The sequence below is a fragment of the Hippopotamus amphibius genome, chromosome 3 (genome assembly GCF_030028045.1).
Source record: "Hippopotamus amphibius kiboko isolate mHipAmp2 chromosome 3, mHipAmp2.hap2, whole genome shotgun sequence".
NCBI classification, from domain to species: Eukaryota; Metazoa; Chordata; class Mammalia; order Artiodactyla; family Hippopotamidae; genus Hippopotamus; species Hippopotamus amphibius.
In genome coordinates, this window is record NC_080188.1 from 26,281,505 (window position 1) to 26,301,016 (window position 19,512).

The following is a 19,512-nucleotide window of genomic DNA, read 5'->3' on the forward strand; positions in this document are numbered from 1 at the left end:
TTCCATCTTTTTCGTTTGTTTAGAGAGCTGTTCTGAGCATCACAGAACACAATGGTTTAGCATTCTGAGTCCTTCCCAATAATGCCAGTAGTGGTGCTGTGATACTGGAAGAACCAAACCACCTGCATGCAGTTTCACCCCTGGGTGAGAACCACCGGGGCTGTTTCTTCAGCCTTATACCCCAGCACCTGGCAGAGCGCTTGGCATATATAGGCACTCAATATGTATTTGATTATTGGTTGAAAGAAAGACAGAAGGAAGAAGAAAGGGGGGCGAGGAAAGAAAAGTAAATTAGTTTTACTAATTTAGTTTGTTGTTTAGTGTGGTGCTCCATTAGTTCAAGGCATATTTAGAGTAACCTTATTGGCTACAGCATCAATGAACAATTAAAAGTAAAGCTACATTTCCCACCAAATTATATGAATAGGAAAATGTTTAAAAATTACCCCAAAGGATGCATTATTAAAAGTATTGAAAGTCCTAACTTATCATGTGCTTCTGAATGTATGTATAATATGTAACAGAATCTGCAAATTTGCGCCATACTTACTAAATCCCTATGGATAAAGCAGTTTCTCTCCAGATACTCCATCCCTTCACAGATATCTTGACATACACTCAGTAGCATCTCCTTCTTAAGCTTTCCTTTTCTATCTCTGAGATAGTCAAGCAGGCAGCCATTTTCCATAAACTCCGTCACAATATAAAGGGGCTTCTGCTGTATACACACTCCATAAAGCTGAACAAGCCTTGAATGAGATAACTTCCTGTTGAAGAAAAACATAGACCTGTGAGCAGAATTGTTTTTGCATTTTAAAGTGTTTGAAATCAACTGGTGGTATTTACCGTCTCCATATAATGTTCATCATCAAGCTATGATTAAAATTAACCCAACCACAGAGAAAAGAGAACAGTTTCCTTTCCACTTTATGTGCTGAGAAAGCAGGGTCAAGAGTTTACGCAATACTGGGACTTCCCTGATGGCACAGTGATTAAGACCCCGCACTCTCATTGCAGGGGGCCAGGGTTCAGTCCCTGGTCAGGGAACTAGATCCCACATGCATGCTGCAACTAAGAGTTCACATGCCACAACTAAGAGTTCACATGCCACAACTAAGGAGCCCATGTGCCACAACTGAGACCCGGCACAAACAAATAAGTAAATATTTAAAAAAAAAAGAAAAGAGTTTATACAGTACTTCCTAAGTCGTTGTACAGACAGAACAGTACATACCGCATGTTCTGTTCTTCCCTTTTCCATTTTGTAAGGCCTTTGCTTTCTCATTACTACTACTCCTTGCCTAGTCCCTGTTCCCTGAATTTCAACCTCCCCAACTGCAGCTGCTTAGACAAAAAATTCTGGACAGACAGGAGGGAGGAAAGAGTGATTGATGTGCATTTAAAAAGAATATTAAATTCTAAAGAATAACGGCATTTGAAGGAAATTTTTAGATTAAGTTGAAGATTGAAAAAGTTTTACCAATGCGAAGCCCTTCTCTGTATTTAGTAATCACACACACACACACATCCTCAAATACTGCCTATTAAAATACACTGAAATAAACTTTTTAGTCATTTATACTTCAAAAGTTTGTTTCTTCTCAACTATAATATTCAGTTTTTAGAGAAATTAAAATTACCTATATATTTTTACTATTATAAATGTAATTAGTTAACATAGCTACCTATATGCACCACTACTAATAAGCTACATCCAGAGACACAGACCCATAGCTGAGCAACTAAAATAAAGGATCCTTTAAATGCAATGCAGTGCTATAATAAGGTAAAGAAAATGTCACGCTCCTAATCAAAAGAGCTGAATTCAAGTTGTTTTATCTCCTTTTGGTGTCTGACCAAGAGCAACTTATTTAAAATCTCTAAGCCTCAGTTTTTTTCACATGTAAAATGAGGATAATAAAACCTGTCCTTCTTTCTTCCAGTGAATATTAAACAAGATCATGTATGTGAACATATTATAAAAAGTATAAACCATGGTAAAAATATAAAGATAAAATTTTTAATTTTAGTAGAATTTTATGGGCTGAAGACAAGACTGGTTTTCTTTCATTCTCCTAAACAGCCTTTTAGCAGGTACTTCGGAAACACCATGAGTACAGGCCCCCAATTTAGGCTACATTCCAAAATATACTGATTAAGAACACAATAGAGATTTGAAGTTACTCTGCTAGTGCACTGGAAAAACTACATGGGATGACAACAATTTGGTTAACAATTCTGGCAACTACTATAAGATCTGGCATATAGTAGTTGCCCAATAAGTACCTGTTGATTATCATGTTAGTTAAGACTACAGGCTTTGTGCCCAGACAGTTCACAGTTTTGATTTCAATTAGACACTCTACCAATGTTTTGTTGAGGAACTGTGGGCAACTTACACAAGTTTTCAAATTTTCCTTTTTATCATCTATAGAATTGGGGTCTTAATAGAACCTACCACAGAGAATTGTGGTGAGGATTCATTAACTCATTCAATAATCCACAAATATGTGTTGAATACCAGCTACATGCTAGCCACTATTTTAAGCTGTAGAAGAGAAATAAATAAGGTCCCATTATTATGGAGCTTATGTTCTAGTGAGGGAGAAACAAAACAAATACACATGAAGGTTTTTGAGTAGTGACAAGTGCTTTGATGGAACTAATACAAGGTGATACAATAGAAAGCATTCGGAGGTGGAGCTGCCAATTAAGCAGGGGAGATAGGGGAGCTCTCCTGGTAGAAGTGACATTTAAGCTATACACTTACAAAAAGGAAGGTAATATGTACGAAGCCATATATTCTTGGCAGATAAAGCTCAATGTATGTCAGCTATTTAAGTTTTAAAAGGTGAATGTATTTGCAAAAGGACATTAGAACAGAACTTTTCCTGCCTCACTTTCAAAAAATCAGGAAAAAAAAACAACTGTGTTCAAACCCAGGAACACATTATGTCCATCTGAACTGACTTAAAAATAAGCCTGTAGCCTCATTCCTGCCTCCATAAACTGCCAGGAACTATTTCTCCTCTCCACGCTCCATGCATCTTCCACTGCCTTCAAAATATCTTCCTCAGAGATCCTTGCCCCAGGCTTGAGCCTTTCTCAAATCCCCACATCGTGATATTAGATATCTCATTTTAGCAGGTTCGCCTGGGGAGCAGTCATTTCCCAGACATGTAACCAGAGAGCAACAACCCAAACATTCAAATAAAAAGAAATTGTAATTGATCAAAATCTCTCCTAAAAATGTATAATGAAATTTGAAGTAAAAGTGAAACATTTTCCCCCAAAGTTTAAATTGCCCTTATTAGATATATATATTTAAACATCTTGGAAGTGGGATTTAAATCCTAATTCTTTCTTTTTGATAGGGATTCTAGTACGACTTCAGCTGTCCCTGAATCACAAGTCTCCCCTTCATTCTTTTCTTATTATACCTGTTTAATCCAATGCACAGGAATATAATTCTTGTCTGTCCTTTAGATATAGGAAAACCACGGTCTGATGTAGGTAGTATCAGGACCAAAGGCCAGTAGGGTAGCCAAGGGGCACAAAAACATCTTTGAGAAATTGATATCACTGGAAAGTTGTATTTATCATAACTTCTCTCAGAATTGACTTTATTCTAAGTGGTTGGAAAGAATATTTTGATAGGAGGCCCCAAGAGACACATTGCTCTGTCTTCAAATAATGGGTTGAGTTAATCATGACTGGTTTGGGGGGATTTGCTTTCGTTTTTGTCAACTGGGTTCTCCAGGTTTGGAACAGAACTAAATTGCTTTGGATAATAAAACAGAATCCAGGTAATGCCACTTGCAATCTTCCTTCTTCACCACATTGCTGCTCCTCTAAGTCAATGTTCAACAAATGCTTAAAGAACATGGATCTGAATTATGCCAAATTACCGGCCTGTCCTGGTCCAGCCCATGTCACTGACATAAACCACAGCCACAGGTCCAGCTGAGGCAAAAGGCTGAATCTGGGAAATCCCAGAAGCTAAGAGCAGCGTCCAATGACCTGCAAAGAGCACTTCTGTTAGAGCTCAGGATTCTCGAATTCTCTGAAACCAAATACTGTATCCTTACATTCCTATTTAGACAAAATCAAGATTTTTGCTTCGGGGAGAAAGAAAAGAAAATGTAGTCATTAAACACCTATTACTGAGCTGAAAAGAACATACCTGCTTGTCACTTTCATAGATTATCTCATTCAATTCACATGTTGAGCCAGTGAGTTAGGTATTGTTATCCCCATTACAGGTGAGGAGATTGAGCCCTGGAAAAGTGAAATAACTCACCCAAGTCACACAGAGATCAAATAATTTTCCCAGGTCCCACAGTTAGCTTGGGCAGAGTTGTGACACAAACCCAGATGTGACTGACTCCAAAACCCGTGTTCACTCCGTGACACCAGGATGTTGCACGATACTTATCTAGGTACTGTATGTACTTACATCATCACTTTAGCCTCTTCAATGAAATCCTCTTCAGACATGGAGCCTTCGTTGATGGCCTTGATAGCCACCTGGACATGCGCTCGCCATTGACCTAAATAGACCACCCCAAACTGGCCGCTTCCGATCTTCTTTACAAAAGCCAACTCAGATGGATCTATCTCCCATTTTTCTGGAAAAGTAAAACATCCATGTTACAAGTAAGGAAAAACATGTTAAATTTTTACAGCTAGAAAAGATTTAGGGGGACTTCCCTGGTGGCGCAGTGGTTAAGAATCCGCCTGCCAATGCAGGGGACACGGGTTCGATCCCTGGGCCGGGAAGATCCCACATGCTGCAGGGCAACTAAGCCCGTGAGCCTCAACTACTGAGCCTGTGCCGTAGAGCCCAAGAGCCGCAACTATTGAGCCCACATGCCACAACTACTGAAGCCCGAGCCCCTAGAGCCCGAGCTTCACAACAAAAGAAGCCACAGCAATAAGAAGCCCGCGCACTGCAACGAAGAGTAGCCCCCGCTCCCCACAAGTAGAGAAAGCGCATGTGCAGAAACAAAGACCCAATGCAGCCAATAAATAAGTAAACAAATGTATTTATTTATTTTTTTAATGTATTTTTTTTAAAAAAAGAAAAGATTTAGGAATTTTCTCGACCTATTCTCTTCTTTTTCAGAGAAGTGTAAAAAATTTTATAAATGAGTGGAAAAGACCTGTAACCATTTTTAATGGCTTAAAAGTGTAATTCTCATTGTGGCTTAAAAGTGTAATTCCAGAATTCAAGTACAAAATTACAAATCTCATTTACTTGGAGAGGAATTATGGATATCAAAACATGCTTTCTCTTTCCAGAGAGACCCAGGATGAAACACAGTTCCATGCCTTTCTAAACTAAACCTGCCCAGACCAGACCTGGAACATAAATATGTACGTCCCCAGTCTGTTTTTATCCTGGTGAGTAAACTTGTGAGTTAGATAAAATCTGTGCTCCCCCGACCTCAGTTTATTTTCCTGTTCCTCTGCCCACTCCCACCCCTAAAGTGCTTTCTTGCCCTTTCTCCTTTGCAAAAAGTCTAATCAATTCATCTAATAAATATTTTCAATATTAAGATTCTAACCCATATCTAAGTGTATGTTTGAAATGATATTTGCGTTACTGAATATTTCTCATTCTATAGAAGCAAATCAGGAAAAAAAGAACTTTTTAAAATAACGCTTTGGAAAACTCTGAGAATCAAAGCATTTTTAGTCTTCCTTTTATATAGCAACACCACCATCTGCTGGAACTTTAAAATAATGCATTTCAAAGAATTGTAATGGCCCATGACCCCTTGTACCAGGCTTTGCAAGGTACTCCCCTTTCCAGTAGTAGGTGTGTTTTAAAAATAACAAGGGAGAATATATTCATAACCTTGGGATTGGCATAGATTTATTCAACAGGATATAACCATAAAGGAAAATTTTGATAAATTATATTCCATAAAAATCCTATTTATCAAACACACCCCATTAAGAAAATGAAAAGGTAAGCCACAGACAAGGAGAAAACATTTCTTAAAACATATAACCAAGGGCTACCCTGGTAGCACAGTGGTTTAAAATCTGCCTGCCAATGCAGGGGACATGGGTTCAAGCCTTGGTCCAGAAAGATCCCACATGCCGCAGAGCAACTAAGCCTGTGTGCCGCAACCACTGAGCCTGTGCTCTAGAGCCTGTGAGCCACAACTATTAAGCCCATGTGCCACAACTACTGAAGGCTGCGTGCACCTGGAGCCCATGCTCCACAACAAAAGAAGCCACTGTAATGAGAAGCCCACGCACCACAACAAAGAGTAGCCCCTGCTTGCTGCAACTAGAGAAAGCCCATGTGCAGCGACAAAGACCCAACACAGCCAATAAATAAATAAATAAATAAATAAATAACACATAACCAACAAAGAATTCCTATTCAAAATAAGAATAAATTGATTAGGAAAAGGCAGATCATCCTGTTTTTTAAGGGTTAAAAAAAACTTGAACAGTCTCTCACAAAAGAGAATATCCAAATGGCTACTGAACCTATGAGAAGTTGATCAACATAATTAGTCATCAGGGAAATGCATATTTAAACCAAAATGAGATACCACTACAAATGCACCAGATTGGTTAAAATGAAAACAAAAAAACAAAACAAAAACCACAAGAATACCAAATATCGGCAAAGGCAAAGATGTGGAAGAGCTGACACACCCATACACCACTGATAAAAGTATAATTGGGTACAAACTCTAAAAAACTGACTAGATCTGAGTATGATCATATTCTATGACCCAGCAATTCTACTTGTAAGTATATATCCATCATTGTCGGGACGTGTGTATTAAACATTATCAAAAAAGCATATAAGAATGTTCATGATAATACTATTTAGAAGAGCCAAAAACTGGTTACAACCCAAATGGTTATATAAAGAAGGATGGGTAAATCAATTGAGACATAGTCATGCAATGTGGCAGTACACTGCAATGCAGATGAGCCAACCACACCCAACACTGTGGGTGAATTCACATGTGGAAGGATGGGAGAAAGCCATACACAGATGCACGGTGTCTGATTTCATTTATATAAGGTAGTCGAAACCAGACATAATTAATCCGGCTCTAGATTTATGAATTGTGAACTGTTCTGGATATTTAAAAGTTGAAAAGTTTATTTTTATTTAATTAAAGAGGACCATGTTTAACTTAGATAAATTGCTAATGACAGAACTTTTAAAACATATAGTATTTATGTGGCAGAGGAATAATATAGGCACCCGTAACACCCTGAAATCACCTTTCCATCCCAATTCACAGAGACGTTAAGTCCTGGTTACCTGTTACACAGTCATTGTGTTATCTTTTTTTTTCCAGTGTATTCTAGGTTCCCCTAATGAGATAAATTTAAGGAAATAAAGCGTTACCAAATTAGAAAGCAGGATTCTTTGGCTCTTGTTTATTCTCACAGATTTGCAACTACCACATTCACTAGAAAATAGTTCAAATCAAACTTGGTCCAAATTCTATTCGAAAAAGGTGAAGAGGACACTTTTAGCAACTCATTTTAGCAGGTTCTCTTGGGGAGAAGTCATTTCCCAGCCACCCATATAACCAGAAAGCAACAACCAAAACATTCGAATAAAAGAACTGTAATTTATCAAAAGGGCTCCAAATAATGTGTAAGAAAATTTGAAGTAAAAGTGAAACATTTTCCTCCAAAGTTTAAATGCCCTCATGAGATGCATATATTTAAGAATCTCAGAAGGGAGATGTAAACTTTGAGAAGAAACATATCTAGACAGACTCTATCTCAAAAGAGCTGAGAATTTAAAGAACATAGAGGGAACTTGGGGTAGATTCTTTATGGGATTTGATTTTCACTTGAGCACATGTGCATACTTTACCATAGCTAAAACCAGCTGTGGCCGGTAAACAACTGCCCATCAGCCCAACTGGGTGGCGGAGACGGGACATGAGCCCTGGGGAGAAAGAGAAGTCAGCATTTCAATTCTAGTTACTAGTACAAAAGAAAAAGCCAAACACACTAGAAGATAGTGCCATTCCTTAAATAGATCAGTCAAAAAAACATTCGACAGTCTGTTTGCTTATTTTTCCCATTAGAAAAACACTTCATAAAACACTATATACTCATTGAACACAAATTAAAGAATCCAAGAAAATACAAAGATGAAATACAGGTCCCTTACAAAATCTTAGTATCCAGAGATACATTGTTATTATTTTGGTGAACATCTTGTAAAAATTTCTATGTGCGTATTTGAAACATCTATGTTTCACAGAAATGTAAGTGTCTTGCTATAAGCTTTTTACACTCAAAATGTAATTGACATATGGCAATGACTATAAGGCCTTAAAATTATTTCCAAGATTTCAGTATTACAAAATATGCTTTATATTTTTGAACATATATTTGTATGCACCTCTCAAATTATTGCCTCAGGCATAAAATGTGACTTAAAATGTGACTTCCTGATCAAAGAGTGTCTAGAAAGTTTATACTAATTCATTCAACCACCAACACTGTTTAAGTGTACGCATTTCCCCACCCTCCTCTTGAGAGTAGTTTATTATCACTTTTTATTAGCATGGTAGAGTACTGAGACTTCTTTTGATTGGGTCCACATGTAGTGGACCATATACTCAATTTCAGTTTTGTTCAACAAACATTTATTATTTATTTCTTCAACTAATATTTATTGAAAGGTTGTTTTGTGCCCAGCATTACCTAGACGGTGGGAGACAGCAGTGAGTAAGACAGTGCTGGTCCCTACTCTCATGGAGCTTACATTCTAGTGAGGAAAGAGAAAATAAGCAGGTACATGCACACACAAGAAAAAGCAGGTGATAACGACTGCAAGCAGAGTAGATAAAATAGAGCTTCTTTAGAATGAGGGCTCACAGAAGGCCTTTCTGACAAGTTGACAGCTATGCTGACATTGATTGACGAGGAGCCATCTTGCAAAGATCAGGAGGAAGAGCATTTCAGGCAGATGGAACAGCATGTACAAAGGCTGGAAGACAGGAACACGCTTGGTCAATATAAGAAGAGAAAAAAGCATTGTTAAGCGCCTGTTATGTGCAAGACACTTCTCTAGGGAGATCCCAAAGATCCCAGAGGACCAAAGATGAGGAGAATGAGGACTCTGCACACAGAGACTCCCTTTCAGTGAGGGAGGACAGGCAGAGAGAGGCAGTTTCAACGTGAAAGGAGTAAGTCCTGTGATGGAGATATGCAAGGAGCTTTGGGACACAGAGGAAGAGCACTTCGCACATTGTTGGATTCAAAGCCTTCTATCAGGAGATGATACCCGAGATGGATCTGATACATAGAGTCTACACATGGGAAGAATCCACGAAGGACATTCTAGGCAGAGGTAGCAGCATGAGATGATAATTTTTCCTTAGCGGTATGAAGCAGGAAGAGCTACTTGGGCAAAGGGTGAGAGGTAGACGGGGCAAGAAATTATACATGAGAGGTAAGTTGTATTCTTGTTGTGGTCAAGGCCCTACTTGCCATGCAATGGAGCATCACATCTTCCTGCAGGCGGAAGGAAGCCATTGAGAGATCCCAAGTAAGGGAGTGGGGTGGCCAGATTTACATTTTTTGATAGATCATTCTGGCATCAGCATAGAGGATGGATGAAGGGAAGTCAACCTTGGAGACCACAAGAGCAGTTCAGAGGCCACTGTAACTGTCTAAGTGAGCAATGATTAGGGCAGCACTAGTAGACACGGAGAGGCAGGGACCTATATGAGACATATTTAGGATATGAAATTAATTGCACTTCATAATTAATCAGAAGTGCAAGGAGAATGGAAGTATCTATTGGGACTTCCATGTTTCCAGCCCCTGTAATTGGCAAGATGATGATACAATTATCTGAGATAGACAACAGGAAGGGTAAATTTGGAAGGAAAGTAGTGGTATAAGATGAAGAGCTCCATTTTATCACCGAAGTTCAGGGTCTGTGGGACTGTAGGTGTCTGTGTCTACCAGGCAGAAGAATCATGCAGTTGAAGTTTAGTTGTTGTACAATATTATATAAGTTACAGGTGTACAATGTAGTGTTTCACAGTTTTTAAAGATTAAACTCCATTCATAGTTATTATAAAATATTGGCTACATTCTCTGTGTTGTACAATATATCTTTGTAACTTATTTTATGCATAATAGTTTGTATCTCTTAGACTTCAATTTTCTTAATGAAGTAGACAGGCAATTTGCTGATGGGCAGTGGATAATACTGGAAAGGTGGTCTTAAGGAAAATGGTAAAAGTTTGAACAGAAAACAGGAAAGGATTCTTAGCAGTGATTCTGAAGACCTACTTGGGGTTAGAGCCCTAATCAAGTTGGGACTCTGTAACACATGATCGAAATAAAGAACATAATAGGAATTTCCTTAAGACGCTAACACTTTCCTCTGACTTCAAAGTTTTTGTTTGCCAAATATTTTTTATTCTATGAATTACTACCAATGGTTTAGTGATGGTTTGTCTCTCTGATAGAGAAAAAAAGTCTGTCACTCTCTTTGCATTGTCCTTACTTCTGGTAAGGAGATGGTCTGTCATGAGATAAATCAACCAGAAGTCAAAAAGTCGATGGGATAGTCATGGGTTTCACAGCCTCTTCTAAACTAGATCCTCCAATGATCTACTTTGCCTCTTTCTGGAGGAGATGACAGTCATTAAACACAGACTCTGGAGCCAGTAGCTTCGATGCTCCAATGGTTTCAAAGATTTCTGTGAATTCAAATTTCAGCGCAAATACTTATTAACCGTGTGATCTTGAGCACAACTCAGGCCTCAGTTTCTTCTTCTGTATGATGGAGATATCAACAGTGACTACCTGATCAGATTTCTCTGAAGATTAAATAAAGAACTATACATAAAATAGGATCTGACCTAAAATAAGTCTTCAGTAAATACCAACTGTTCCTGGGTCCTATGGCTTTCCTCTTACCATTCTTCTTTCTCTCTGTCATCTCCTTTCTACTTTCCTTTCTTCAAAATAAACAGCCACCATAGTTAGAAGTTCTCAACCCCCATTTTTCTTTTTCTTATTGTTTGATCCAGCTTTAATGTTAAAAGTTATCTGTGTGGTATTTTATACATTATAAGAATACTTTATATACATTGTAATTTTTTAAAACCCTAGGGCAACCTATAAAGCAGAAAATAAAAGTTTGCCTTACCCCCAGTCTCATTCCCCAGAGGTAAACATTAACAGTTTTTAGTCTGTTGTAATCTTACTAGTTTAAAAATTATTACCTAAACTTTAAGAGGATTTTTCTATGCATACATGTACGTGTGAATGGGTATATTTACTTTTCAAAAGCGAGACTATAAATATACTGTTTTGTACCTTTTTTCTTTACTAAGCACTTATATCACTAACATCTTTTCAGGTCAGCACATCCTGATCTGCCTTGGTATTTTTTTCAACCTCACCACCACAACCACTCCATTTCTTAAATTTTTTTCTTTGAAGGAAGGGGAAAGAAGAGTGTGAAGAAGAAAACTCCTGATTCTAAGGATTTCTATCTCTAGCCACAAATACGTCATCACTGGCCCCACTCAGACACATTGCCACTTCCTCTCGAACCAAATGCCCAGTGACTATCAAGAATACCCCAGTGGACTACTCCATAAGTGAATAAAAACTTCCTTGGATTTATTCCTGATACTTAGAACCAGTGTAATGGAAAAGTGGCCGCTTTCCAAAAGGGATTTTTTTTGTCAACACAACTTTTCATGAGAAAAATCTAAAGAAGTACTGCATGTCAAGAAGTCAAAAGAATGTGAAAGTTACAGTGGTTTCCAAATTCTACAATGCTGAGGTAAGGAGATTCCCCCGTGGGCTCAGGGTAGTCCAGTACGGGCTGGATGAGGGCTGAAGACCAGAGCTGTGATTGTAATTGTGGTGGAACCTTCTGGAATTCTATATCTTTTCATAGTTGATAGGTTTGAAAAAATAGACATTATTGCAAATAACTTCTGGGGAAGTAGGTTAAATACGCCACTGGTATATACAAGTCAAACTGTAACTGTGAAAGTCTGTGTCCTGTGTAACTTGTTCTGTTCTCCATACAAGAAAGGACAGAGACGAAGAGATTTAAGGGTAATTTTCTATTGCAACTGTCTAAAGTTAAGAGCAAATTTATAGGGGCAAAGAGAAGGAGTATTGACGACATTTGAAATTTTATTACATTTAGCGCCACGTAAATTTCAAGAACAAATGCATAATGACTAAATGGCCTTTTGCGTCTCTGTCAACTATCATTTTTCTAACCTGGCAGAAATGTAAAAAAAAATCAACCTACCTCTTGCCCCCTGACTAGAGAAACAGAAAAGCATCAATGAGGAGGAGAAGTGCTCAGAAGACATTGTATTTCAAGCTCTTAAACATTTCTACAGGGATATTTGCTCCTGTTAAGTGTCTGACCAAAGATGCATTGCCTGTCTGGCGCCTGGCTCCCCAAGTCTCCCAGCCTGAAGTTTCCGACTTACCGGCTGCGTTGTGCTGGTGATACCAGATCAACTCGGGGACTGATTGAAAGAGGTGTCTTTCAGCCACATACCATTGTCCTGAGTCATTCCTTTTAATCTGATAATGTTTGATGGTAGCCTCCATTCCTCTACAATCAATAAAATGTGAGTTCGTAAATAAGCAAAAGATCACTTTGGAACCAAGTCCATCATTAAGCTGCAGGATTCCACCACTAAAACCCGTATCCTAGTAACACTACACACTGAAGAGTAGATATGATTAAATTAAACAGGTGACTCCCCATCTCAGGAAAATTCCTCAGCTGTGGTACTGAGGTCTTAGATTCAAACACAACTTCAGCCAAAGCTGTCTAGGTGACAAGTCTAGTGTCCAAAAATGTACCGCTCGTAATGGATACTTATGTGTATTTATTGAATTAAGTATCAGTTCAATGAATGAGCAAATGCACTGTGAGACATGTGATACAAAGAAGGGCGGAAAACCAGTATAGGGCGTATTGATGAGCAGGTTTGCTATGGGCAACTGGGGCTTAATCCCTCTTGAAAGTGATGAGCGACTGTGGAGCACACCTCAGAGTCATCCCACTAAAGTGCAAAGGAGCTGAATAGCTTATCCTCCACTCCTCACGGATGGAGGGTCACTCCTAGGAAGGAACTCTCAGGTACTTCCAGTGCACCCCTGGGGACCACAAGAACGCGCAGCCAGAGAACATCCTCAAGCAGAAAGAAACAGAAGGTTTCTGAGTACAAGAGAGCTCTCTGCAGGTAAACCCGGGGTAAACCAAGGGATATGAGGAAAGCATCCGCAGTGTCTGCTGCAACTAAACAAATCTCCTCACTTGATGCTTGAGAAAAGGAGATGAGAGAGTTTAGGTAACTTATTCAATGTCACACACAGAGCTTGTTAGGGGATAAAATTTGAATCAATTAGTTGTCCCCACTTTCAGGCCAGCAATTTCCAACGTTAGGCTCTCACTTACATTCTCTATGTGACGGCATCTCTATAACAACTATCCCAGGGATTGCTATTTGTAAAGTGACCAAAATCACAACTGCTTACCTCCGAGCTGTTACAAACACAGAAATGGTGTAGGATCCCAAATGTCTTGAATCTCTGACAATAAATGCACCTTCTTTCGACTGCAAAACAATTCATTCATTGTACAAGTTTATTCCTTATTAGGAAGAAAGACAAATATCTCAATAATGAAATGACTTACTATACCAACTTACTATAAAAGGATGATGTTTTTATAAGTACACATAATCTTATCTCTTAAACTCTTACAGATTTAGATGCCATACCTATAAAATAAAATATAATTGGGACAAGAATTTGCAATGTGTATTCTAAAACTTTGCTCCTGAATTTTCTAAGAATTCTGCATTTGACAACCTTGTACCCCACCATTTAGTTATTTTTGCTATACTGATCAAGATAATAGATAAACGTCGCTGACGAAGAAGAACTCTGAGACACACTGACAGGACTGTTCTTTAGAGAAACAGAAACATGGCAAGAGGGGGTGAGGCAGGCAGGGAGAAATACATCTGGGAAGATGAGGAATGGGAAGAGAGACCAGAGTTCACGATATGGATGGAAAGAGAATAGACTCGGGAGAGTCTGGAGCGAAGACTGAAGAAAGCCGTTCTGCTTGCTCTCGGGATATAGGAGAGGTGGAAACAGAAGTGGCAGGAGGGAAGGATATTATGATAAGTTTGATGTAACGTTATCAATTGGTTCCCCGTTGACATTCTTTGGGAAACTCCACTAAACCGGAAAATTGCTCTCAAATAAGCGTGAAGTTTGGACTGTTTGGTTTAGTTCGTTTGATACCGTAAAAAAGCTTCACCTTTATTAAGTGTGCTTATATTTATGAAGAGGAAACTATTTCAGAATCTTGGCAAACCCATGGAAGTTTACACTTATGAAGTGCTGGTGGGTGGCTTGAGGACTGCACAGCCCAAACAGCATGATGTGACCCCTCAAGATGAACATAATATATCTTCTCCTTCTCCTTCTCCTTCCAGATGCTTACCAAGAGACAAGCCTCATTTTCTGGTCAAATTTTTTAACCAGTGGAACAGAATAGAGAGCCCAGAAATAAACCCATGCGTGTATGGTCAAATAATGTGTGACAAGGAAAGGTAAGAATATACAATGGGGAAAAGACAACCTTTTCAATAAAGTGTAATGGGAAAACTGGAACAGCTACATGCAAAAGAATCACATTGGGCTACTTCCTCACACCATGTACCAAAATAAACTTAAAATGGATTAAAGACTTAAATGTAAGATCTAAAACTGTAAAGCTCCAAGAAGAAAACATAGGCAGTAGCTCTTTGACATTGGTCTTAGCAACGTTTTTTTTTTTTTAATGTCTCCTCAGGCAAGGGAAACAAAAGCAAAAATAAACAAACAGAACTATATTAAACTAAAAAGCTTCTGCACAGTGAAGGAACCTATCAACAAGATGAAAAGACAGCCTACTGAATGGAAATAGATATTTACAAAAGACATATCCAAAGAGGGGTTAGTATCTAAAATATATAAAGAACTCATATAACTCAATATCAAAAAACAAACAATTGTATTTAAAAATGGGCAGAAGACCTGAATAGACATTTTTCCAAAGATGTACAACAGACCTATGAAAAGATGCTCAACATCATTAATCATCAAGGAAATGCAATCAAAAGCAGAATGAAATCACCTCACACCTGTCAGTATGACTGTCATCAAAAAGGTAACAAATAACAAGTGTTGGCAAGGCTGTGGAGAAAAGAGAACTCTTGTATACTATTAGTGGGCTTATAAATTGGTGCAGCCACTACAGAAAATAGTACAAAGTTTCCTCAAAAAATTTAAAATAGAACTACCATATGATTCAGCAATTCTACTACAGGATATTTACCCAAAGAAAATGAAAACACTAGGTTGAAAAGATATATGAACACCAATGTTCATAGCAGCACTACCTGCAATAGCCAAGATATGGAAGCAACCTGTCCATTGACAGATGAATGGATACAGAAAATGTGGTATACACACACACACACACACACACACACACAATGGAATATTACTTAGCCATAAAAAAGAATGAATTCTTGCCATTTGTGACAACATGGATGGACCTAGAGAGTGTTATGCTAAGTGAAAGAAGCCAGAAAAGGACAAATACATATGATCTCACCTATATGTGGAATCTATAAAACAAAGCAAATAAACAAACAAAACAAAAACAGACTCACAGATACAGAGAAAAAATGGGTGGTTGCCAGATGGGAGGGGGTTGGAAGGAAGCATGAAATAGGTGAAGGGGGCTGAATTACAAACCTCCAGTTATAAAGTAAATAAGCTATAGGGATGTGATATACAACATAAGAAACACAGTCAATAATATTGTAATAACTTTGTAAGGGCACAGATGGTGACTTACAGTGATCATTTCATAATGTATGCAAATATCAAATCACTATGCAGTACACCTGAAACTAATACAATACTGAATGTTAACCATATTTCAATTAAAAAAGGAAATTCAAATAAAAATGAAAAAATCTAGAAATTAATAAGGAAACAGTACATATAAGGACCTCTACTATGTAGGTCAGGTAATACTCAGAAATAAATTCACAGTCTCATTATTTATATCAATAAATAAAAGGAATACAAAATAAACATATCCAACTTGAGAAGTGAGGTTAAGAATTATAAAATAAACCCAAGTGAAGCAGAAGAAAAGAATTAATAGAGATAAAAGCAGAAAATAATTATAAAAACAAAAATATAATACAGCTGGTAATTAAATTCAAAGTCTGGTTGTCTAGGGAAAAACAATAAAATAGATAAACTGTTAATTAACCTAATCAATAAACAACGGGGGAAATCTATTAAAAATGTCACAAGGATGCAGAAAAAAAAGAATATTCTTGACTCTATATGATACATTTGAAAACTTTGTAAAATGGGTAATTAGCTAGCAAGACATAAAATTTATCAAAATTGACTTCAGAAAAGCTAGAACTCTTAATGGACCTATTGAACTGAAAAGCTGATAAGGTTTTAAAAGAGCTATAACATTAAAAAGCACTACAGTTACACACTGTGATGTTACTAGATCTTAAAGAAATGATAGACAGATCAATTAAATAATTCCAGAGCAAATGAAAAGGAAAAAATTTCTAAATTACACAAAGTGGGTTTAACACCCATGCAAACAATACAGCAAAGATTGTGCACAAAAGGGAAAATTACTAACCAGTTTTCACTTGTATCAATGCAAAAATCGTAACTAAATGTTAACAAACCAAATCCAGTAGCACAATAAAAGAATAATACACCATGACCAAGAGGGATGACATACAAGAATGCAAAAGTAGTTTAATATTAGGGATTTTATTAATATGGTTCATCATTTAATAGCTCTGAGGAGAAAAATCTCATGAACATCTCCATAGATGTTGAAGAAGCATTTGACAAATTTCAACTTATATTATCGGGGTTTTCTTACTCTTTATAAAATGGGAATATATGTGTACTTCTTTAACACAATAGCCCTTATTTACTTTACTCCCAAGTCCAGCATCATGCTTTATGTAGAAATCATTTCAACTAAAATCAGGAAAAAAGAAATACCCACTGTCAGCACTGGTATTTAATAGTGTTCTGAGATGCTAGTCAGTGCAATTTAATGGGGCAGAAACTAGTAACACTGAATTAAAACTGTAAAAGAGGGCTGAAACAATCACTGTTTGCTGCTGCTAAGATGAGGTACCTGAAACCCAAGACAATCAACTGAAAAACTACTACAAAAAATTTTTGAATTCATCTAAGTTACGAAATCAATTCACAGAAATCGAGCTTTCAAAAATAAAAATAGCAAAATATGCCCATTTACAATAGCAACAAAAACATAGAATACCTTAAAATAAACTTAAAAATCCATGTGCTAAATTAAGAAACCTTAAAATGCTCCTGAAAAATACAAAAGCATTTGCTTTTTTTTATTAGGTCTTAAATCCATCTAAGATCCATTTTTGCTTGAGGTAGGGATCTAATTTTAATTTTTTCTATATGAATAATTAATATATGGGTCCTGGAACTATTTGGTCCCTAAACCCCACTGATTCGTAATGCATGAACAATTTTCTCTAAATTAATATGTAAATTTAATGCAACCAACAGGAAAGTTTTTTAAATGAGGTAAAGTAATTCTGAAGTTCATATGGACAAAACATATATCCCCAGAATATTTCTAAAAAAGAAGGGAGCCTAGCCACACCAGAGAAAGCTTCAGTATTTAAAACAGTATAATGGCAGAACATGAGTAGACAGGATGATCAATGAAACCAAGTAGTAAGTCCAGACATAGTTTTTTGTGTTTATAATGAAAGTGGCATCTCAAATCAATGCAGACAAGAAGGACACTTGGTAAAGGAAAAAATTAACCTGGACCCAAACTTCACAATAACAGGAAAAATTACAAATGGATCAAACATATATATATAATAAAACCACTAAAGTAATCAAGAAACCTGGCAATTTTTTTTATAAGCTTGGAGTGGACAAGGCAATTCTAACCTGACACAAACCCTAAAGTCTTACAAAAATTTGTCTTAAAAATTCAAATACTATTCATGGCAAAAAAAGAAAAAAAAGACAATGGAAATATTGGGGAAAATATTGCCACATATCACAAAGTTAATTTCCTTAATATAGCTACGTAGGTCCTACAAATTGTGAGAAAACCATCAAAAACAAACAAACAAACAAACAAACCCATAGAAAATTTTGCAAAGTACTTGGACAGCTACAGAAAAGGAAATACAAATGTATAAACTTTAATATAGAACAAAATGCTTACAGAATAAGAGAATAAGAGAAAAATCAAATATCTGTTTGAAAACACAGCATGCCAGACTATTTTACAAAAGATGTATCTAACTCTCAAGAAACAAATAACTTCTATCTAACATAAACAATTTCAGAGATTGGAAAAAGAGATAAAAACCCCATGTCCAAACTCATTTTATGATGCTAGTATAACTTTTATACTAAAAGCAGACAAAGGGAACAGAAAATTAGAAGCCAGGCTGACTTTGAGCTTAACAGGACAAATGCTAAACAAAATATTAGGAAACTCAAACCACCAATATATATTTTAAATGTCTCATAACCAAATAGGATTTAAATTAGGCATATTTTTAATAATTAAAATTAGAAAATATATAAATTACAAAAATATTTTAAGATATAGAGGAAAAATATGTGTATATTTAAAATATCACACGCTCTTCAGACAGATTAAAGATTTAACTGTGAAAATCACATCTTTAAAATATTTAAAGAAAAATACAGAATTCCTTTATTACTTCGGGAGAGAGAGGAATCTCTTGGGCTTTTCTGAAAAACTCGAACGAACTTTTTGGCTAACCCAATAAATAAAACAAAACAAACAAAAAGCAGAGATCATAAAGGAAAATATTGAGAAACTTGACATTAACATTTTAAAAATTCTGCATATGAAAACAGACTAAAGTTTTATAAAAAGCCAGAAACCAAAAAAATATAGTTGTAACACATAACTGCCAAAAGATTGGTATTCAGAATATATTTTTAAAATACACATTGATCAGCAGGAAAAAAAAAAACACACTATAGAAAAATGAACAAAGGATATTAACAGGCATGTAACAGCAGAGGCAGCACAACTGGCCAAGAGACACATGAAAAGTTACTCAAACTGTTTACCACGGAAATGCACATTTTAAAAAACATATAAAATTTCTTGCTCAATGAATTGGGAAAAAAAAGGGTGAAACTTCTGCCTGTTGGCAAGAATGTAGCCAGTTTTTTTCATTCCCTGTAAGAGTATAAACTAGTACAAGTACTTTGAATTATGATTTGAATACATAGTATCTATTGATGTTAAATCTGTACATTCGCTCTGACCAGAGGGTTTCATCTTGGGGGGTAACTGAAAGAACCCCTTGCCCTTGTGTACGAGATGAC

General features: G+C 36.8%; 1 protein-coding gene across 1 annotated transcript in view; it reads right to left on the minus strand.

Moving 5' to 3' along the window:
* The window catches only part of TXK (TXK tyrosine kinase), a 43,210-nt gene that overhangs the window by 11,252 nt on the left and 12,446 nt on the right, over positions 1-19,512 (minus strand). The window contains exons 6-10 of the mRNA XM_057727439.1: positions 13,555-13,634; positions 12,495-12,622; positions 7,871-7,945; positions 4,457-4,628; positions 551-767 (exon numbers count right to left, since the gene is read on the minus strand). Coding sequence (XP_057583422.1) covers positions 551-767; positions 4,457-4,628; positions 7,871-7,945; positions 12,495-12,622; positions 13,555-13,634 — 672 coding nt within the window. The remainder of the gene's footprint in view (positions 1-550; positions 768-4,456; positions 4,629-7,870; positions 7,946-12,494; positions 12,623-13,554; positions 13,635-19,512) is intronic.